General features: G+C 39.2%; 1 protein-coding gene across 2 annotated transcripts in view; it reads right to left on the bottom strand.

Annotated features, from left to right (window-relative positions):
* Nucleotides 1-3,266: 3,266 nt before the first annotated feature.
* The window catches only part of CEP131 (centrosomal protein 131), a 41,627-nt gene continuing 21,639 nt past the window's right edge, over nucleotides 3,267-23,254 (bottom strand). Inside the window, exons 18-27 of one of the 2 annotated variants that reach the window (XM_025166060.2) lie at nucleotides 21,136-21,238; nucleotides 19,545-19,746; nucleotides 18,621-18,728; nucleotides 17,981-18,098; nucleotides 16,441-16,515; nucleotides 11,687-11,829; nucleotides 10,637-10,814; nucleotides 10,131-10,327; nucleotides 8,896-8,956; nucleotides 3,267-5,031 (exon numbers count right to left, since the gene is read on the bottom strand). In XM_025166060.2, coding sequence (XP_025021828.1) covers nucleotides 4,957-5,031; nucleotides 8,896-8,956; nucleotides 10,131-10,327; nucleotides 10,637-10,814; nucleotides 11,687-11,829; nucleotides 16,441-16,515; nucleotides 17,981-18,098; nucleotides 18,621-18,728; nucleotides 19,545-19,746; nucleotides 21,136-21,238 — 1,260 coding nt within the window. In that variant the 3' untranslated portion in view covers nucleotides 3,267-4,956. The remainder of the gene's footprint in view (nucleotides 5,032-8,895; nucleotides 8,957-10,130; nucleotides 10,328-10,636; nucleotides 10,815-11,686; nucleotides 11,830-16,440; nucleotides 16,516-17,980; nucleotides 18,099-18,620; nucleotides 18,729-19,544; nucleotides 19,747-21,135; nucleotides 21,239-23,254) is intronic. The other variant, XM_007419860.4, reaches the window with a different exon arrangement.

Genomic DNA, 23,254 nt, shown 5'->3' with positions numbered 1-23,254 from the left:
TGTATCCAAAGAAGACACATATAGTATACAGGGAAACAGAAAGCAAAGAAACCATATCCCAGAGACTAGGGATATCTTAAACATCAATATATAGTGGCGCTCAAAAGTTTGTGAACTCTTGAATTTTCAGTATTTCTGCATAAGTATGAGCTAAAATGTGATCTGTTCTCCACACAAGCCCTAAAACTAGATGAAGAGAACCCAGTTAGACAAATGAGTCAAACACATTATACTTCTTTTATTTGTTGAGGAAAATGATCCAAAGCTACATATTTGTGTGTGGCATAAGTATATGAACCTTTGCTTTCAGTAACTGGTGCGCCCCCCTCGGGCAGCAATAACTGTAACTAAACATTTCCGTTAACTATTGATCAGTCCTGCACATCAGCTTGGAGGAATTTTAGCCCATTCCTCCTTACAGAACAGCTTTAACTCAGGGATGTTGGTGGGCTTCCTCACATGAACTGCTCACTTCAGGTCCTTCCACAACATTGCTATAGTATTAAGGTCAGCACTTTGACTTGGCCATTCCAAAACATTAACTTTTTTCTGCTTTAACCATTCTTTGGTTATATAACTTGGGTGTTTTAGGTCACTGTCTTCCTGCATGATCCAGTTCTCTTGAGCTTCAGTTCAGATAGGTATATGACATCTTGTAGAATTTGCTGGTACAATTCAGAATTCATAGTTCCATCAACAATGGCAAGCCATCCTGGTCCAGAGGCAGCAAAGCATGATACTGACATGTTTCACAGATGGGATAAGGTTCTTATGCTGGAATGCAGTTTGCCTTTCGTCAAACATGCTTTTAATTCAAGCCCAAGTTCCATTTTGGTCTCATCTGTCTACAGAACATTGTTCCAATAGCCTTCTGACTTATCCATGTGGTCTTTCACAAACTGTAGACAGGCAGCAGTGTTCTTTTGGGAGAGGAGTGGTTTTCTCCTCACAACCCTGCCATGCACACCTTTTTGCTCAGTGTTCTCCTAATGCTGGTCTTATGAACACTGACATTTGGCAGTGCAAGAGAGGACTTTAGTTTCTTGGATGTTTTGGATGTTACCCTGGGCTTCTTTGAAACCTCCCAGAGTATTACATGCTTGCTCTTGGTGTGATCTTGGTTGGTTCACCACTCTTGGGGAGAGTAACAATGGTGTTGAATTCCCTCCATTTGTACACAATCTGTCTGACAGTGGATCGGTGGAGTCCAAACTCTTTGGAAATCGTTTGGTAATCTTTTCCAGCCTGGTGAGCATCAACAACTGTTTTTTGGAAGTCCTCAAAAATCATCTTTCTTTGAACCATGACACACTTCCACTTACCTGTTTGTGAAGGTCAGACTTTGATAGTGAATACCCAGAATTCTGTTCTTTAAGAAAGGCAGGACCTCCCACACTCACATCTGATTATCATCTCATTGATTGAAACCCCCGACTCTAATTTCCCCTTCAAATGAACTGATAATCTTGGAGGTCCACATACTTCTGTCATAAATACAGTGGGGCAAAAAAGTATTTAGTCAGCCACCAATTGTGCAAGTTCCCCCACTTAAAAAGATGAGAGAGGCCTGTAATTTTCATCATAGGTATACCTCAACTATGAGAGACAAAATGAGAAAAAAAATCCAGAAAATCACATTGTCTGATTTTTAAAGAATTTATTTGCAAATCATGGTGGAAAATAAGTATTTGGTCACCTACAAACAAGCAAGATGTCTGGCTCTCACAGACCTGTAACTACTTCTTTAAGAGGCTCCTCTGACCTCCACTCGTTACCTGTAGTAATGGCACCTGTTTGACCTTGTTATCAGTATAAAAGACACTTGTCCACAACCTCAAACAGTCACACTCCAAACTCCACTATGGCCAAGACCAAAGAGCTGTTGAAGGACACCAGAAACAAAATTGTAGACCTGCACCAGGCTGGGAAGACTGAATCTGCAATAGGCAAGCAGCTTGGTGTGAAGAAATCAACTGTGGGAGCAATAATTAGAAAATGGAAGACATACAAGACCACTGATAATCTCCCTCAATCTGGGCCTCCACGCAAGATCTCACCCCGTGGGGTCAAAATGATCACAAGAACGGTTAGCAAAAATCCCAGAACCACACGGGGGGACCTAGTGAATGACCTGCAGAGAGCTGGGACCAAAGTAATAAAGGCTACCATCAGTAACACACTACGCCGCCAGGGACTCAAATCCTGCAGTGCCAGACGTGTCCCCCTGCTTAAGCCAGTACATGTCCGGGCCCGTCTGAAGTTTGCTAGAGAGCATTTGGATGATCCAGAAGAGGATTGGGAGAATGTCATATGGTCAGATGAAACCAAAGTAGAACGTTTTGGTCTAAACTCAACTCGTCGTATTTGGAGGAGAGAGAATGCTGAGTTGCATCCAAAGAACACCATACCTACTGTGAAGCATGGGGGTGGAAACATCATGCTTTGGGGCTGTTTTTCTGCAAAGGGACCAGGACGACTGATCCATGTAAAGGAAAGAATGAATGGGGCCATGTATCGTGAGATTTTGAGTGAACACCTCCTTCCATCAGCAAGGGCATTGAAGATGAAACGTGGCTGGGTCTTTCAGCATGACAATGATCCCAAACACACCGCCCGGGCAACGAAGGAGTGGCTTTGTAAGAAGCATTTCAAGGTCCTGGAGTGGCCTAGCCAGTCTCCAGATCTCAACCCCATGGAAAACCTTTGGAGGGAGTTGAAAGTCCGTGTTGCCCAGCGACAGCCCCAAAACATCACTGCTCTAGAGGAGATCTGCATGGAGGAATGGGCCAAAATACCAGCAACAGTGTGTGAAAACCTTGTGAAGACTTTCAGAAAACGTTTGACCTCTGTCATTGCCAACAAAGGATATATAACAAAGTATTGAGATGAACTTTTGATATTGACCAAATACTTATTTTCCACCATGATTTGCAAATAAATTCTTTAAAAATCAGACAATGTGATTTTCTGGATTTTCCCCCCCATTTTGTCTCTCATAGTTGAGGTATACCTATGATGAAAATTACAGGCCTCTCTCATCTTTTTAAGTGGGAGAATTTGCACAATTGGTGGCTGACTAAATACTTTTTTGCCCCACTGTATGTAGCTTTGGATCATTTCCTCAATAAATAAATGACAAGTATAATGTTTTTAACTCATTTGTTTAATTGAGTTCTTTTTATCTAGTTTTAAGACTTGTGTGAATAGATCACATTTTAGGTCATATTTATGCAGAAATATTGAAAATTCAAAAGGGTTCACCAATTTTTAAGCATAAGTAGTTCCTCATAAAAAGGAAGACGAATTATCACAAGTATTTCCTCCAACACTTTATAAAATGTATTGTTGGTACATGACACCAGAGAAATTATCTAGAATGTATAAAGGCATTTCAAATGTATGTTGGAAATGTGAACAACTTGAATTTATCATTCGCTGGACATGTAAAAAAGCTAAAAAAATTTGTATTCAAATACATACATTGATACAGAGGATTTTAAAGATTATTATTCAATTGAAGCCAGGACTTTTTCTCTTAGGATTAATGGATAGTTAGAAAAAAGCCATGGAAGATAATTTCAATATATGATCACTGTGGCGAGAATACTATATGCACAAAGATGGAAAGATTCGGCATTACTCAACATGGAAGAATGGTTAGTGAAATTAACAGAACTTGTGAGATGGACAAACTGACTTTGACTAGAGAAGGGACAATATCTACATTTATTGGTGACTGGAAACCCCTTATGAACTTTTTGCATAAAAATGAAAAAAAATGATCTTATGATTTATGGTTTTGATGATTAGACAGGCTAGATTATAAAAAGAAGAGTCATGATGTAACAGAGACAGAAGTTAATATAACTGTACTTATAACTGCTGTGAAGAATATCAGAAGCCACTTCTTTGTATCTTTATATCTTTTCTTATTTTTTTTCCTACTTTTTTTCTTACTGCACTTTTAGCTTTTTCTGTTATTTCTCTTTCCTTTTCTGTTCTATTTTAGTTTGTATTAGTTTTTATTGCTGTTAAAACTTTTAATAAAACTATAAAAAAAGAAAAAAAGTATTTCCTTCAACACATACTTTTGACATCCCTACTGTTCCCATGGTGTGTAAAAACTAGTTAATTTCATGTAACTATTATTGTTTGCGAAAAACGCATTTCAAGAAGCCATTAGTTTCCTGTATTATAGGTAAAACCAGGCAGAATCTGACATTATTCTTCAAAATTAGGCAGATTTCATTAATAATAAATAATTAGTCCATCTAAATGACTCTGCAAAATTGTGACTAACTTCCTATCCATGTCCCTAATATGAATTATATGTCGCAATAGCTCAAGGTGATTATTTTTGAATGGGGAAATCCAAAATAATGTGATTTATCTGATTCCAATAAATTCTTAATTTGCATGGGATATATCTTCCTTTTGTGTGGTGCAAAGGGAACACACTTCCTTAATAACTATGAATGTTGTGATCTGTTGGTGGACTGGGATTTATCAGGTATCACTGTTCTAAAAATTAAAGAACAATCTGCAGACAGCAAGCCCGGCAAGGTTTTAACTTAGTAGCATCTGAAAAGCTGAGTACTATTTGAGTATTAAGTATTCAAAAAAGTTGTTATATTCTGACCAAAGAGGGAGAAAAACACATTTCTAGACAGTCATCTTACAAATCAGTTATATTTTACTGTTAAAATACAATGGCAAGAAATTGAATACCATCTTTTCCAGATATTTTCTTCAAGATAGCAGTTCTCAGAACAAGTTAAAAAAATAACCATCAGAGAAAAAGAAAGATGACCTTAAGCCTACCCCCATCCACAAATAGATTAGTGTTCATTTTGACTCCATATTTTCGGCACTGCAGCAAGCAATTTTCTTTTGCTATTACGCACAATCGTTTGGCTCTACGCTTGCAGGGCCACTGGTTTGGGGTTAGTTCAGTTGCTACTTGGCTGCTAGCAATTGCTTACGCTGCTGCTCCAAGAGGGATTCCAGATGCTCTGCCCTCTTCATGGCTGCCTGCAATGAGAAGAGAGCTCACTTAAAGAGTGACAAGTCTGACTGAGAGCTGTATTATATCTAAATAGCGCTACACCTCAGACAAAAAGGTGCTAGCAACCAAAACCTTCTATGTGTCCCTCCCAAAACTGACACTTCTGATAATTACTAGTGACAAGATGGACTGATTGAGGCTATGTATTCTGCTGAGATTATAACCCCTAACAAATACAGAAGACATAATTTGTCCTCCCTGATTCCAATGATTCCAAACTACATTTGGTAGGATTAAACTCTTTCGTGGCCAGGCTAATCTGGAATCTTGTAAGATACAGCAAAATAACAGATAGCAATAGAAAATAACTAAATCAAGTCTCTTGAGAGTGTAACAGAAAAAGTTTTTCAGTATTTGCATTGGCAATATATAATTATAATCTGACTGAACCTAAACATTCAAAACCAGGAATATGAAAACACTGATGAAAATTGTTCTCTTTGCTGAGAAACTTAAGCAAGATAAAAAACTTATTTCTAAGATTTTTTCATGTAATGGGGAAAAATCAATTAGGAAATACTTGGAAATTTAAAGAAAAAATTAAAAATTGGAATTTTAAATAGAAGCACTGAAATATTTGAAGATTTGAGGTATGTACAGTCAGGTCCAGAAATATTGGGACATCGACACAATTCTAACATCTTTGGCTCTATACACCACCACAATGGATTTGGAATGAAACAAACACAATGTGCCTTAACTGCAGACTGTCAGCTTTAATTTGAGGGTATGTACATCCAACTCAGGTGAACGGTGTAGGAATTACAACAGTTTGCATATGTGCCTCCCACTTGGTAAGGGACCAAAAGTAATGGGACAATTGGCTTCTCAGCTGTTCCATGGCCAGGTGTGTGATATCCCCTCAGTACCCCAATTACAATGTGCAGATAAAAGGCCCAGAGTTCATTTCAAGTGTGCTATTTGCATGTGGAATCTGTTGCTGTCAACTCTCAAGATGAGATCCAAAGAGCTGTCACTATCAGTGAAGCAAGCCATCATTAGGCTGAAGAAACAAAACAAACCCATCAGAGAGATAGCAAGAACATTAGGCGTGGCCAAAACAACTGTTTGGAACATTCTCAAAAAGAAGGAACGCACCGGTGAGCTCAGCAACACCAAAAGACCCGGGAGACAACGGAAAACAACTGTGGTGGATGACCGAAGAATCCTTTCCCTGGTGAAGAAAACACCCTTCACAACAGTTGGCCAGATCAAGAACACTCTCCAGGAGGTAGGTGTATGTGTGTCAAAGTCAACAATCAAAAGAAGACTTCACCAGAGTGAATACAGAGGGTTCACCACAAGATGTAAACCATTGGTGAGCCTCAAAAACAGGAAGGCCAGATTAGAGTTTGCCACACGACATCTAAAAAAGCCTTCACAGTTCTGGAACAACATCCTATGGACAGATGAGACCAAGATCAACTTGTACCAGAGTGATGGGAAGAGAAGAGTATGGAGAAGGAAAGGAACTGCTCATGATCCTAAGCATACCACCTCATCAGTGAAGCATGGTGGTGGTAGTGTCATGGCGTGGGGATGTATGGCTGCCAATGGAACTGGTTCTCTTGTATTTATTGATCATGTGACTGCTGACAAAAGTAGCAGGATGAATTCTGCAGTGTTTCGGGCAATACTATCTGCTTACATTCAGCCAAATGCTGCAGAACTCATTGGACGGCGCTTCACAGTACAGATGGACAATGACCCAAAGCATACTGCAAAAGCAACCAAAGAGTTCTTGAAGGGACAGAAGTGGAATGTTATGCAATGGCCAAGTCAATCACCTGACCTGAATCCCATTGAGCATGCATTTCACTTGCTGAAGACAAAACTGAAGGGAAAATGCCCCAAGAACAAGCAGGAACTGAAGACAGTTGCAGTAGAGGCCTGGCAGAGCATCACCAGGGATGAAACCCAGCGTCTGGTGATGTCTATGCGTTCCAGACTTCAGGCTGTGATTGACTGCAATGGATTTGCAACCAAGTATTAAAAAGGGAAAGTTTGATGTATGATTATTATTCTGTCCCATTACTTTTGGTCCCTTAACAAGTGGGAGGCACATATGCAAACTGTTGTAATTCCTACACCGTTCACCTGAGTTGGATGTACATACCCTCAAATTAAAGCTGACAGTCTGCAGTTAACACACATTGTGTTTGTTTCATCCCAAATCCATTGTGGTGGTGTATAGAGCCAAAGATGTTAGTATTGTGTCAATGTCCCAATATTTCTGGACCTGACTGTATATTATATGTTGCACAAAGGAAGAACAGGTATAAAGCAAGTCACAAAACTATAATAATGAACTATTTGTGAATGTTATTTTCTTATTTTGATCTGTGTTTTGTACAAGCATAGTGTACAAAAACACATCATTTCAAAAATAAACAAATTATCAGCCAAATATAAAATAATGGTCAGTTAACTGTTGATAGACCAAAGGGATTGGTTGTTTGTTGAGAACACAACTGGTTCTTGAATCATATAAGGAATTCTGCATTCCATGAATTTCCAAGTTCAATAGTTTTTCATTTTTGACAATGGATTTATTGTCAAAACATTGCAGATGAGAAGAGACCAAAAAAGAGTAATTTTTAAAAATAATGGAGTATGATTTTCCCCAAACTCTAATGAAATCAAATTGTGTATTTCAATCATTTATTTTTGGAAGTTGGAACTTTTGAATATGAAGCATCTGTTGTGGTGCTGAACAGATTGAATCTCCAAAATTAAAAAAAAATTATTACTACCTAATAGTAAAAAAAAATAAGTAATCCTAATACTTCTGCTCAAAGGTAGCAACCACCATTACTACAGCTTTCTGTGGGCAGTGGAGAGCATCTCTCAAGGCCTAAAGGGGCAAAAGGAGCACAAGAGTCAAAATGAGAGATTTCCACCAGAAATACCTCCTTCCTTCATTCATTCATACAATTTGGGATGGAGGAAGGACCCACTCATCAGTTACTGATGGAATTAGCCATCTATCATCTGATGGCTCTGTCCCACAATTCATTGCGAAGGGCAGTTCAGATGCCCCAAAGGAATCAGGATGGATGACATCTGTTGTCTCTGCTGTGGGATATGGAGAGGGGAGGCCCTTGGGTGAGCAACTGGCCTCCTATGAACCTAGCCACATAGGGAGTAAAGCCCTGAAGCTGACAATCCCATCCCTCAGACAAATCAGTGATAATAATCATGGCTTTCAGAAGTGTCATAGACAGAAAAATAGAAAGTTGAGAGGAGTTCCTGAGGCAACTGGCAGTCCCAAGCAAGGAGGATTAGAAACTGTCTGAGGTGCTCAGAAAAAGAAAAAAAAGTGGCCCTGCCTGACAGAATGGGTGAAAGGAGCAACAAGGACACTCTCCTCTAGTGAGAAATAAGAGGGCTGTCCCTTTCACCCTGCAGAGAAAGGAACAGCATCCAGGGTACTACAGATTACACAGGGAGCCAGGCAGCCTTTATCCTCTTGAGAACTGGAAAATGGTACACTGTTAATATTTATCCAACACTGACTTTTGGTGCAACTAATGTAGTTGATTTCCTTCCCAATTCAGAGCAATGGAAGGAAAAGGGTGTATGCGTGTGTGTGGAAAAAAAGAACCCTACATGGCCATCAAAACAAAACAGTGAAAGCAAAAAAAAAACCAACAACAATCCATCCAATTTCTGCCCTTCTGTAATGAGCCAGATTCACCAGCTTGCTTCTTCTCATATTAAATGAAAGACCATCTTTCCTTATGCTACATTCTCCATTTGTTTTCTTGGAACTCATGCCTTAAAACCATCATTATTCTTCACAAGAACTGGCAGCCCCTACAAAACCTCACCTCATACTGCTTTCGAAAGCTGTTCACGGCCTCCTCTTTTTTCACGATTGCTGTCTTCACTCTACATGGAAGGTCAAATGAGATGACACTTTAGGTAACTGTGCAACAACTTCTTCATTAACATAATCGTTAGAAGTATACCCCACCTTTCTGCTTATACAAGCACTATATGTGGCTTACAAGAACAAGACAAAAACCTTGAGCAGATTTTTTCTTGGCTGGACTTGTTCCTCAGAATAGCATAAAGATTGGGATCTTTGGTCAAAATCAGGACTGGAGACACTCCAGATAGGACTCTTGCAACTCAGCTCTCCTCAGTTAGGGCTGCTTTGTGTCTTTCTTCTTTGGGGAAGTACAAGGAGGCTTAAACAGAACTGCACTTGCAGGTGTTCCAGCTGGGATACATAACAAGAGGCTTTCAGAAGAAATGGCCTCACCTCAGATCTTGCAGGCCAGAGGGTCTCCATTCATGGCCTATAGTTTTCATACTCCTCTTAAGTCTATGAATGGATCACTCCTATATAAATTTAGTAGGGTGCATTCACATATGAGAGGCAAAACCCCAAGAAGTGTTTAAAATAGAAATTAAACAGTTAGCTTTGCCCTTCACATTGATTGAAGGTTCAACAGGCAAGGAAAACAGACCCATTTGATTTTAAATTGATTGGGAAGCTGCATGATGCTTTATCTCTCTCTGTTTTACACACAAACATAGCTCAAGTTTTTTATGGGCTTTCAGCCTTGCATCTTCTCTGTTCTTGGGCCTTCTTTTAGATTACAAGTGCTCAGAGAATGTAATGCTGTTTAAATCTCTGAACACTTCTCCCTATGATTAACAGAATATGTAATATAGAATCTTTAAGTTGTATAAATATATACAGGCCACAATTTTATCTTTTCTTGGTGCAGTATCAGAATCAGCACAGAAGCTTGATCCTTCTTTCTATTATATATTACATATAGGTTTGGTATATCACACCAATCTGATGGAGACATGACTCCTCTGTAATTTCAAAATAGGCTCATCTGTTAAATCTGTATCTTGGCAAAGCTTGCCAAATACCCATGGCCATCTTAGCATAGCTTGCCAAATGCCCAAGGGCACAATTTACACTTTATGCATCTGGCTTGGGAAGGATGGGAAACCAATTCAGGTGGGATAGACCAGTGCTTGACTCCAGGAGCATCTTGGGTCAGAATTAAACTCCTACGGAGAAGATAAAAACTATTATTACCTTTTATGCACTTCTTCCAGCTCTTCCTCTTTGTCTCGTGTCACTCTGTCCAGTTCCAAGCGCTGGCGGGCACGAAGTTCAGCCATTTCTGTCTTGAGACGTTTGTTGTCTTCTTCTGTGCTCACCAGTCGGTCTGCAAACTCTTGCCGAATAACCTCGGAGAGGCTGCTGCGCTCCTGGGCTAACTGGTCCTTCACCTATTACAGTAAGCACAAGAGGCTGATGCATCATTGTGAGAAAGTTTAGGTTTAAAGAAAGCAGCACACATGCTGTCTTCTTTCAGTTCTAGCATTGTTGTTTTTTTTTGTCTTTAGGTATGGACCAATCCTGAAATAAATATCCTTTATCCAGAAAGATATACCAGGGGATTCATAGGTTCTGAAGCTTTGTCTATAGCAGGAACTAATACACTGCACCCAGGTTTATAGTTAGGAATACTGGGAGAGAAGGAACTCATCAGAACAAAAATACACATTTAGAAGTCCTCTTTCCTGTGATCAATTCACCTTTCGGATGTCTTCAACTTCCTGTTCCTTTTGCCGTAGGAGACCGTGGAGACGAACGGTCTCACTTTCTGCTTCCAGGAAACGCCCCTTCAGCTCATTGTAGCGCTCTTGAAGCTTACGTTCCGACTGCTCCAATTCCTGCAGCTCTATTTCATATTTGTCCCGCATTCTCTTTATTCTGAATAGAAAAAGGAAGACTATCAGATTAATTGCTTTAAATAGCAATAGAGAAATAGAGTCCAAGTTCTTTTTATGCACAACATGGTTTTTAACACCATTTTCTGAATGTATCAACTGTGAAGAATACAATGGCACATTGGCAAACTGTGCTGCTACTGGGATCAGATCTGGGCTGCAGCAGGAGTTCAGGCAACTTTCTCTTATAGGACTTACCATGGCATGAAAAATGAGGTATGGAGATAAGAGGCTTAAGGCTGCAGTCACAACGTAATTTGCATCTTTTTAAATCCTGAAAATGTCAGCTCCACTAGATAGACCAGAACAGGAAAGCAACTCCACAGAAAGCCTAAAACTATTTTTATTAACAGAATCCTGTAAGTCTGATAGTTCTGTACCTTCTCTCCCTTCTTACACTGCAGTGAATCGGGGAGGTGACTGCCTGAGCCGCTTCCTAATGTTATCTTGTTGATCTGGACTATAAAATGTTTCAGCCCCTTTTGCCTGGGTAATGGTTTCTGCATATTTCTGTCATGGTCGTCTTCCTTACTCTCTACAGTAAATCATTCCTCCTTCTTTCATCCAGGTAAGTTTCCAGTAGATTTGCCTTGTCATACCTCCATCGCTTACAATAAATTTCTTCACAGTCTTATAGCAAAGAGCTCAAGATGTTCATGCATATCCACGCCATGATTCAAGTGCAAAGAGAAGCATAACACCACTATCAACTTCCTGGTTTAAGTACTCTGAAAAATGTAACCTCATTACAATGCTTCACTACAAATTCAACCAAATGCCATTCTGAATATCCATTCTCAAAATGTACTCAGCTCTTTGATCACAATCTCTGACTTTCAACTACCGACATCTTACCTGTTCTCTGCGATCCTCTCACATTCATCCTTGGCAGAGGACATGTCAGCCTCTAGCCTCTGGATGACCAGCTCAATATCCTTGTCCCTTTCTTTCCGTACTTCTTCTCTTAGCTCCCGTTCTCGAGTTAGCAGCCAGGCCTCCTGAAGGAAACACAAGAGAAGCCCCACCCCACCGCCATTTTGTTAAAAACAGCCTACTGTTGAAAGGAGAGGCCCCATTCTACTTTGACAAAGGTGCAACTGAAACTCAGGCAAGACACATATCTGCCAGCATCTTTGATGCGTTCTGTTGCCTTACTTTGATGCTTCCGCTCTTCCCTGTTAATTCCTATAAAACTGCAGATGCTGCTTGAAGGCAGGAAAAATCGAAATAGTCACCAAGTTACATTTATGCTGATTTGAATCTTCTTATTTAAGCGAAAAGGGAGGGATAGGTTGTTAGTTTTATTGTGTGTAAGCATGAGTTTGTGCCAGTGCAGCTATACTTTTCTGATTTTAAATCTGAAAGAAAAACTAAATTAATTCACATCCTGCTGATGTAGCCAAATCTGGTTGCCTCAATAAAACTCTTTGTTTAGGATTATGTTTGATATATCCTGTCTCTTGTTGATTGAACTTGAATACATTGTATTAAATTAATATCTAAAATATTATCTTTGTTCCTTCTCCTTTCCCCAGCCCAAAAGAAAAAGCAATTTCCTTCTTTTCCGACACCATTTTATTACCTTTTCTTCAGAATTGCTAAGCCAACTTTCATGGTACAGTGGAACACATACATTTTTCCAGTAACTCCTATTCCTTCCAATTGATCTGTAAACCAAGTAACATCTAGAAGAGAATATATGTAGCTCAGGGTTGACTGTGGAGTCCTTGGGGTTCTCTGAGCTTGGTTGTTTTCTTGCAAACGTTTTGTTACCAGGCTTGGTAAGATCTTCAGTGCTAGAGTGGAATGGGGTTTGCTCTTTCCCACAAAAAAGCTTGGACATCTCACAGAGAAGACTGAAAATTCTATCAACTCCTCACTACAGTGCCTCCAGAAAATCAAAGATGTATACATAGATGAAGATGAAATTATGATTCCATTTGATGTCACAGCACTCTACATCCATAAACCCAGAACTAGCAAAAGAATCCATATTAGCAGTACTACACAACACACCTGACCTAACCAAATACACCCAGATTGAAATACCCAGAATCATGGACCTCATCAACCTCTGCCTCACTACCTATTTTCAGTTTGATGGACAAATATACCAACAAATCAGAGGCACACCCATGGGATCACCACTGTTGGGATTCATAGCAGAGACTGTAATGCAATGCCTAGAAACTCTAGCACTTCCACACATAAAACCTAAAGTATGGATCTAGTATGTAGATGACACCTTTGTTATAATAAAAAAGGAACAACTAGAGAAGACACATGAAACTATCAACATCTTCAAAGGAATAAAATTCACCAGAGAGGAAGAAAACAACAACATACTACTCTTCCTAGATATCCTCAGCAGCAGAGGAAACAACAACAAATTAGAAACCCAAGTCTATTGAAAGACAACCCACACTAATCAAGTACTCCATTACCAAAGTAATAACCCTACCTCCCACAAGAGGAGCTGTGTAAGAAGATTATTGAAACAAGAACAAACGCACTGTAGCAACCCAGAACAGCAGAAAAAGGAAACAGACCACCTATACAACATCTTCCAACAAAATGGATATCCATGCAACTTTATCAAAAAGTGCCTGACCACTCAACCTACAACACAACCCACACAAGCTCTGAAAAGGATAACACTGCCATACATCAGAAATGTCTCAGAAACTACCAACAGACTATTACAACCACATGGCATATTGGTAGCACACAAACTAACTAAAGCCCTCCAAAACATCTTAAGCAAACCAAAAGACCCAGTAGCCCAAGAAGAAAAAACAGTGTACAACATACAGTGTAAGGACTATAACAACCACTATGTAGGACAGACAGGCAGAAGGCTAGCAGAGCGCATCCATGAACACCAACTAGCAGTCAAAAGACATGATGAAGACTCCTTAATCTCACAACACCTGGACAGACTTAACCATAGTTTCAACTGAGAAACTGTCAGCATCTTAGACCAAGCTAAATCTAAAAATGCAAGGGAACTCCTGGAAGCTTGGTATTTAGACAAGGCAGCCATCAACAGGCACACAGAGCTAAACAACATCTACACGCTATACAAAAGAGACAATAAAAAGGAAAACAAAAGACCAGAACATCTCACCAGCAATCATTACCCAGATAAGCAGAGATTAACACCAAGATTATCACCAGATGTACAATCAAGCAGTAAACAATACCCTAATCAAGGAACTACCAGAGGAAAAAAAAGAAAAAAGAAAACACTCCCCCCCCCCACCGCAGCACTGGAAGGGCATACCACTATATATAAACAGAGAGCAAACCCCATTCCACTCTAGCACTGAAGATGTTACCTAGCTGGGTAATGAAACGTTTGCAAGAAAACAACCAAGCTCAGAGAACCGCAAGGACTCCACAAGTAATATCTTCTCTGTGTATCTTTTTGAATTTTTGTTTGCTCTAAATCTGATCTCTGCAAGGCGTTTTAAAGCTTGCATTCAACACTTATTCTTCTACCCCACACCCCAATTTTTGGTTTTGCTATTTTCTTCACTATAGTTCTCTCCTTTCCAAAAACAGCCACTGAAAGAAATTATATAGATGTAGTATTCTTAGATAAAAACACTATTTTCACTGGACCTTATTATATTACTGCCTTTTTCAAGTTTATTGTATTTTACAGTCAGGTCCAGAAATATTGGGACATCGACACAATTCTAACATCTTTGGCTCTATACACCACCACAATGGATTTGGAATGAAACAAACACAATGTGCCTTAACTGCAGACTGTCAGCCTTAATTTGAGGTTACGTACATCCAACTCAGGTGAACGGTGTAGGAATTACAAGAGTTTGCATATGTGCCTCCCACTTGTTAAGCGACCAAAAGTAATGGGACAATTGGCTTTTCAGCTGTTCCATGGCCAGGTGTGTGATATTCCCTCAGTACCCCAATTACAATGTGCAGATAAAAGGCCCAGAGTTCATTTCAAGTGTGCTATTTGCATTTGGAATCTGTTGCTGTCAACTCTCAAGATGAGATCCAAAGAGCTGTCACTATCAGTGAAGCAAGCCATCATTAGGCTGAAGAAACAAAACAAACCCATCAGAGAGATAGCAAGAACATTAGGCGTGGCCAAAACAACTGTTTGGAACATTCTCAAAAAGAAGGAACGCACCGGTGAGCTCAGCAACACCAAAAGACCCGGGAGACAACGGAAAACAACTGTGGTGGATGACCGAAGAATCCTTTCCCTGGTGAAGAAAACACCCTTCACAACCGTTGGCCAGATCAAGAACACTCTCCAGGAGGTAGGTGTATGTGTGTCAAAGTCAACAATCAAAAGAAGACTTCACCAGAGTGAATACAGAGGGTTCACCACAAGATGTAAACCATTGATGAGTCTCAAAAACAGGAAGGCCAGATTAGAGTTTGCCACACGACATCTAAAAAAGCCTTCACAGTTCTGGAACATCCTATGGACAGATGAGACCAAGATCAACTTGTACCAGAGTGATGGGAAGAGAAGAGTATGAAGAAGGAAAGGAACTGCTCATGATCCTAAGCATACCACCTCATCAGTGAAGCATGGTGGTGGTAGTGTCATGGCGTGGGGATGTATGGCTGCCAATGGAACTGGTTCTCTTGTATTTATTGATGAGGTGACTGCTGACAAAAGCAGCAGGATGAATTCTGCAGTGTTTCGGGCAATATTACCTGCTCACATTCAGCCAAATGCTGCAGAACTCATTGGACGGCGCTTCACAGTACAGATGGACAATGACCCAAAGCATACTGCAAAAGCAACCAAAGAGTTCTTGAAGGGACAGAAGTGGAATGTTATGCAATGGCCAAGTCAATCACCTGGCCTGAATCCCATTGAGCATGCATTTCACTTGCTGAAGACAAAACTGAAGGGAAAATGCCCCAAGAACAAGCAGGAACTGAAGACAGTTGCAGTAGAGGCCTGGCAGAGCATCACCAGGGATGAAACCCAGCGTCTGGTGATGTCTATGCGTTCCAGGCTTCAGGCTGTGATTGACTGCAACGGATTTGCAACCAAGTATTAAAAAGGGAAAGTTTGATGTATGATTATTATTCTGTCCCATTACTTTTGGTCCCTTAACAAGTGGGAGGCACATATGCAAACTGTTGTAATTCCTACACCGTTCACCTGAGTTGGATGTACGTAACCTCAAATTAAAGCTGACAGTCTGCAGTTAAAGCACATTGTGTTTCATTCCAAATCCATTGTGGTGGTGTACAGAGCCAAAGATGTTAGAATTGTGTCGATGTCCCAATATTTCTGGACCTGACTGTATGTGTAATTTTTCTCTGATCAGTATAATTTGTGATTCTAAGACCCCTGATACATGTTTTGAACTTGCTTTAGTTCTTCTGTAATCATAGCAACTTTTCAAAGCTCTTTGGTCTCAAATTTTCTATAAGCAGCCATGATACAGCGTCACAAGCCGTTGCATGTGTGACATCAATTTGTAAATCAACATTTAGCATTGTGTGTATGTATATAAATGGACATACTTTGTAACACCAGGAAAGTTCCCCTGAGCCACTGAGGGATGATGAGACTGTGGCTTAAGAAAGGAAGCTACAAAAATTACCTCTTTTTTCAGGTAACTGGCCTCCCAGGCCTGCTTCTCTATGTCCAGTTGCACCTTCAAGGCCTGTACCTCTGCCTTGAGGAAGAAGAAAAAAGTACAAGGAAAAGAAAGGGGACTAGAGTTCCACTGCCTCCTTCCAATCTCCAGTACACAAAACCTGATGGACATAATGGATCAAAGTTGCAAGTCTGAAGAGTGTTATCAGACTTCTCAGTAAGGGGGCACAAAGTGAATTGGGGTCACTCTGTATTTCAATCTGCAAGAGTCATGAATCCAAGAACAGCTTCAATCTGTAGCTACGTGGGAACAGATACCTGCTTCTTAAGTTAGGTATGGTTTCCCCCCAGAGCTGACACTGATATGGAGACAGAGACCACCTTTAAAGTTTCTTAAATCTTGTTCTGATTAGAAAGAATAAATTAGAATAAACCAAAGGAAAATGAGGTATCTGTCACTAAAACTTCAAATGCCTTAAAGCTGTATCTCCAGCTTCACCTTCCTAGTTCCATAGTCTTCAAAGTCACATGGAACTCATAGCCAAACTGATGAGGTAATACTGGTACTCCCTGGGTTAAGAATGTCCGGTTTAAGGACAACCTATAGTTAAGAATGGAGCCCACTGTAGCAAAATTTGAGTTAAATACACAATGATTTGAGTTAATTACACAATGGTTCGAGTTAATTACACAATACTACTTATACAGTATTATACAATAATACTGTTCTGACTTACATACAAATTTGACTTAAGGACAGATCTTGGGAACGGAACTCATTCTTAAACTAGGGACTACCTGTATGCCAAATTATTTGCCAGTCCATATGTAGCCTCATCAATCTGCAATTCCCTCACCCAAGGAGAAAAGGGCAAAAAAAAAAAAAAAAAAAAAAAAAAGTTCAAATCCCAAACCAATTAATCTGGATTCAAATTTCAAACACTGTTCATGAAAACAAATTTTCTGTGCCCCATACCAGATACGTGAATTATGTTTCTCAGCAAAAAAAAAAAAAAAACTGGGAAAGATCTAGCTCTGTCTTGCCTGTTTTATACACATCCCTCTTCTATACTCTATCCATCTAACATGTGTTGAAGCAATGAGAATAAGCACAGGTTACATCACATTTGTGAGTAACACTTCAGAGAACAACCCCACATGACCAACAAGACCTCAAGATACTGTGAAAAAACAATCACACAGATCATCATCTACAAATGACACAAACCAGAGATCAAACTAGGGTCTTGCAAACAGGCAGAAAACATAATTATATACATAAATTTTTAAAAAATCACATTTATGAGTAACAAAGGCAATGATGTAAACCTTTAAGAAGGGCCCCTATCCCTCAAATAATGTTATTTTTTTCCAAAGTTTCACAAGATCTCATATAGGAACATATACATTTGGAGATATTTCAATATTATTGTTATGGCTGCTCAGGGCCAAAAACGGCTGTGTGACTCCAACGTAGATTCACCTCAAATGCTGGCAATAAAGAGGACAGCAAAATGATGTAAAAAGCCTAGAATAACACAGACCTGATGACGTCGCTCCTGTTCCTCCTTCCCTTTCTCATATTCTTCCTTTAAAGTTTTGGTAACAATTGAACTGTTCTCTTCCAATTGCTTTCGCAAATCCTCCAGTTCAGCTCTTTGCCTGGGAATCAGAGATTAATGCTATAGAACAGGACTGTTCAAACTCAGGCACCAGTGCATACAGTCCCACAAAGTCTTGATATGGCTCCCACTGACCCTCTCAAGTTGTTGAATTGGAATGTTTCCTATACAATGGAAGTAATCATGTTAACAATATTATTACAATTTAATTTGTTTCCAATAAAATATAGTTTGTGCACTAACCACTTGGAGTATAGTTCCCAACACGCTAGAATAACTGCAGCCTTTAGACTGAAAAATGCTATGTGCAACTTGATTGAAAAAATGTTCCTGAAATAGGCTATAAAACAGCACTGCAACATGAATTGGTCATCTGCAGATTCTACAGGCCCTGGTACCAAAGAACAAGATGCTGTTGATGGGAACAATATATGTACTTTTACCTTTGGGATTTCAAGACCTTGCAGATTCTTTTCCTGAAAACTGCCTTGCCTAAGCAAATGGTTAATACATACTTGCTCAGCATACCCACCAGTTCTGAATGTAACATGCCTTCTCTCACCTGTTGGCCTGCTGGTTAAGTCTCTCCTTCTCCTCAGCCACTTCACTGTAGAGCCGGCGCCGTTGTTGCTGCAGAGCCTGCTCCTCCTGTTCCAGCTGCTTCTCATACCTGTTCAGAGGGATGCTTTCAAATAAAGTCTTACCAAGTCATCAGTATTCCTTGGCTTAACCCAATGTTTCTGGGAAGCACAAAGCCAAAGATTTCCTCAACTGGGAGAAAAAAATCCCTCTGAGGAATACAAAATTATTATAAAAGACCCCAAACACTTCAAACATGAGAAACCAAATTTCTTGTAGGAGATATGGAAGTTGCAAAATGGAAAAGCCCTGCAACAGAAGGCATGAAGTAAACTGGAGTAAAGGCTCAAATACAAATGCATGAGCCAGCATGTAAAAAATACTTCAGAGAATGGTACCCAAACTCCACTGTTTGCCTGTTACTTTCCTCCCACAGTACTATATTAGGTACCTGCTTAAGCCCTCTGATGTCAGCAGTAGCAGTCAGGACTGCACTATAATCCTGTTTCTAAACAGAGAAAACAAACACAACTTTATACCACCTCTCCATGGGCATATAAACTCTCCATTCTGCCCTCAGAAAGCCAATGACACACACTCAGTATTTTCAACCAAATCCTGATGTCAACTGTTCACAAATTTGCAGCACTGCTACCTCACCCGACAGAATGCAAGGATTCATCCAGTTATCAAGCATGAATGCCACATACTGTGTGCCTCACACTCTTCTAGGCCACCACATTTTTCCTTCCCTGAACATTATCACACTAGTTTTCCCTCCTTCTGTTATCCCTCCCTCTGGGTAATTTTGCCCATTTTTCTCTCCCTTTGCACATCTGTAATAGCTTTTTCCACTTTCTCATTCTTATGCTTCTGCTGCACATCTTCCTACTTGCTCCCTTCATACCGCTGCCTTGCCAGTTCTCTCTCTCGCTGCCCCTGCTCTTCCTTCTCATGCTCCAGCATCTCTCTCAGCTCTTCCGTCTGTCGTACGTAGCGCTGGGCCGCACGCTCATCCGACTGCAGTAGTTCTGCCTCATGCAGTGCTTTCAGTTTTTTGATCTCTAGCTTGTGTTTAGCAATGAGCTTCTGGATTTCAGGCTCCAGGCCTGAATGGGAAAGAAAGCAAATAGGAGATTACAGACTACAAGTGCCTGCATGAAACCAGCATATTGCCAGAACAAGAATCTCCGCTCTGTATGCTTCCTGCAGGTTCAGTTGTTATAATAATCAAACATGACAAAAGGCGAATGCAGCCACTAAAATATATTTAATGTGTTGTACAAATGTATACCTTTGACTTATAGTGCATAATCATCATATGATTATAGCATGAGCTTTCATGAAGTATATTTCATTCAATTTATAAAGTATGTTCTTGAGACAAGAGAATATGCACTTAAAGAATTCTCTGGGAGGGAATAATAAAAGATCAGATAGGAGATGCAGATAATAATAACTGCCTACAAATGGTAGCCATTCATGAAACAAGTTATTGAGTGTGACACAGACATTATTTGCACTGATTAACTGATTAACACATGTAGTATGATATTAAAATTGTACCTATTCAAATAGCTTGAAAATTAAATGTATTTTTAAATAAAAATATTATGCAGTTATTCTCTGATGCAGGGCTCCTCACCTTCAGAGGAGAGCAATGCAACCAAACACCCATTTCCTGCTTGAAAATGCATTTCCCATGATGAAGGTTGAGGAAAAACATTGCATAAAGGGCCCTACAGCTTTGAAGACACTCAAACTTATAAGACTGCAGTACCATAAAATTTTGGAGTATGCAACTCAATAGCACACAAAACTGCCATCAACAAACGATTCATAAAGGTGGTCTGGAGAAAACAGATTAAAGGAGAAGTAGCATCAGGAGGCCCAGCTAGGTGATAGCATGTAGCTAATCTTGTCTGATTCTGAATATTTAAGCAGAGTTGAAACTCATTAATACTTGAATGGGCGACCACAAGGAAATCCCAGAGCTTTAGGAAAAAATTAGGAAGTCATAGGCAAAAGCAAACCACTCTTGTGTCACTGCTGAAAAAATGTACACAGACATGGTTAGGACGGTACTAAGAGTCAAGCTTAACTGGAATGAAACTTTATCTTTAGCATTAATAGGATAGACCAGATATTGTATTATGTAATACATGTCTGACTACATTAACAAGAAAAAAACTTGTAAATTGTTCCCTGCCATAACTATAGTTATGAAAATTTTGCAATTTTAATGCAGATCTAGCTTATAACAGTGAGCCAATTAAAAGAAGAAAAAAAAAAAAGAACAGTTCAGATATCAAAACTGAACCAAGGAAAGAAAACAGTGAAAAGTAATTGGACTTACAATCCTAGTAGGTCAAAGCAAAGACATAATGCCTATGCGATAGTTTTACCTGGGGTCAGTTCTGTGAACCAAACTGTCTTCTCACTGAAAAGCTTGCTGTTGGTACAAGAACCTGAACAAATAACTGAAAGCTCAAGAGTACCTTTAACAGTGATCTCTTTGATCTTCTTGGTCTTTTCATCAATCCATTTCTCTCGGCGGATTTTTTCTGTGGCAGTCATCAGCTGTTTCAGCTTCTTTATCTCCTTCATGTGAATAAAAAAGCAAAAAAAGCAAGACATATATCAGAACTTCATTAAATTCCATCATGTTTTGCATCTACGAAAGAAGAAAGCAATAGTTCAAAATCCATTTGCAATGCATTAAAACTACTTTACAAGAGGAGAATTCTTTGAAAGAGATAAAAGAATGCAGTAAGATAGCCAACTACAACTTCCTGGAACCATTTTCTGAAGTAAATTTGAACGTATGCAATGCCTGAGTTGACATTACCTGCAATTAACTAACTATAGAACTCTAACCCAAACCACACACACGTATATACTTTATTTACATTATATACATATATATATATATATATCTGTCTGCGTCTGTATGTGTAATTTATATACTTATTTATATCTTATATATATGCACACATACAAATATAAATAAATAAAAAACAAATTCAGGATGTCATTTCTTTACAGTCCCAAATTAATGGCATTTCCTTCTGCTCCAATTTTAGAACACAAACTTCAAGGCATGAGTTCAGAATAGCAGTTAAAAGGTTTTAGCACTAAGTTTATATACCAATAGGGACTAAACAACAGATCTTCTAATAGCTAAGGTAAGGGTTTCTATACTACTTATCATGCGATAGAAATTCAAAGTTCTCCTTTCTCTGGTTTCTCTTCAGATCATATAACTCTCCTTTCTCCATTACAATAGTTTGTGCCAACAAAATTGGGGAATCTAAGCATTTCACTCATAAAATTTGGGAGGCAAAGCACACGTGAACAGAACACAGCAGCCTCAAATTATTGCACCTAGCCTTGTATTTTCTAAGGGTCAACACATTTGGAGTTCTGGAAATGGTCAGGTCTGATCTAGATCACTCTGGAGGGAGTCTAGCATTAATCAATGTTCAGATTAGGACCAAGATATGGAAATGAAGCTCCTTTTTCTAACAGACTAGTCCTGAAAACAAAAACAAAAAAAGTGTAACATTTTTTTTTAACCAAAGCTGAGTTACATCTGAAGGAAAATGGGACATTTCTGAAGAGATACAGTGTGTCAAATTCAGTGCAGGTGGTTTTTTCCTTAAGAACTGTTTTGGAAAAGAACGTGATATAACTTGCAGCAGCAGTATAAAATGATGGGCGGTTGTGCAAAGGGAAGGGACATTCATAAGGAATTCTAATGTATTTTCCTATCAGTTCATCAGTTCCTTTTGGGACTGATGAAGAAGCATAAAGATCTTCTTTATAAATAGTTACTAGGTCAAGTCAGCTAACCCAAGATAATACTGCCATTCAGGACAGAAGACTAGAAGACAACAAGGTGAAACAACAGGTAAAACTAAAGATTTCTCTCAACAGACAAGATACCTCTGCCGATAACATTACTGCGGCAGTAATGATGAATGGTAGTCTGATGGCTAGTGGTTTAAGGGTAGACCTGTTAGTGACTGATTCCAATACTCCCTTCCCTACCATGGTGTTTTACACTAACTCCTTGAAGTCCAAGAATTGAAACATCAGGCCCAATTATTACACTCCTGAAATCTGGACTTCAAAAAAATCTAATGGACGTTTCAAGTGTTTTCTGTTCTGATTAGCAGCAACTCTACAGAAAAGTAAATATATAGTATACAGTTTATTCTAAATGCAAAATAAGAATTTCCCTACTAAGTATTTCAATTCCTGAAATTTTTGAGTGCATTTATCACTGTCATCAAAAGAAAAGTGCTTTCTTAAACCTGTATCTGAAGGACAATGCTACTATTTTATTTCAAACGGTCATAGTGACGCATAGTACTAGTATTTGTACTTTTATATAATGCAAATTTATATCATTATATCCCCTTTTCAAGCAATCTTCAATGCTCTGCAAAATTATCAATATCTATAATCTGCCTCCATATCTAACCACTGAAATTTGAAAATGGGTGGATATGTGACTCTGGATCTATCCACTCTCTTACACCAATCAAAACAATGTGTATGTAGGCAATAATAAATGCTAAAGCATTTAGGGAATGTTGGCTTTGCTTCATAAAT

Source organism: Python bivittatus, unplaced genomic scaffold (assembly GCF_059951505.1).
Source record: "Python bivittatus isolate LINGU-HERP-01145 unplaced genomic scaffold, Pbiv_v1 ctg000220_np1212, whole genome shotgun sequence".
Classification (NCBI taxonomy): domain Eukaryota; kingdom Metazoa; phylum Chordata; class Lepidosauria; order Squamata; family Pythonidae; genus Python; species Python bivittatus.
The sequence above is the reverse complement of the archived record's forward strand: the minus strand, read 5'-3'. Positions and strand labels throughout refer to the sequence as shown.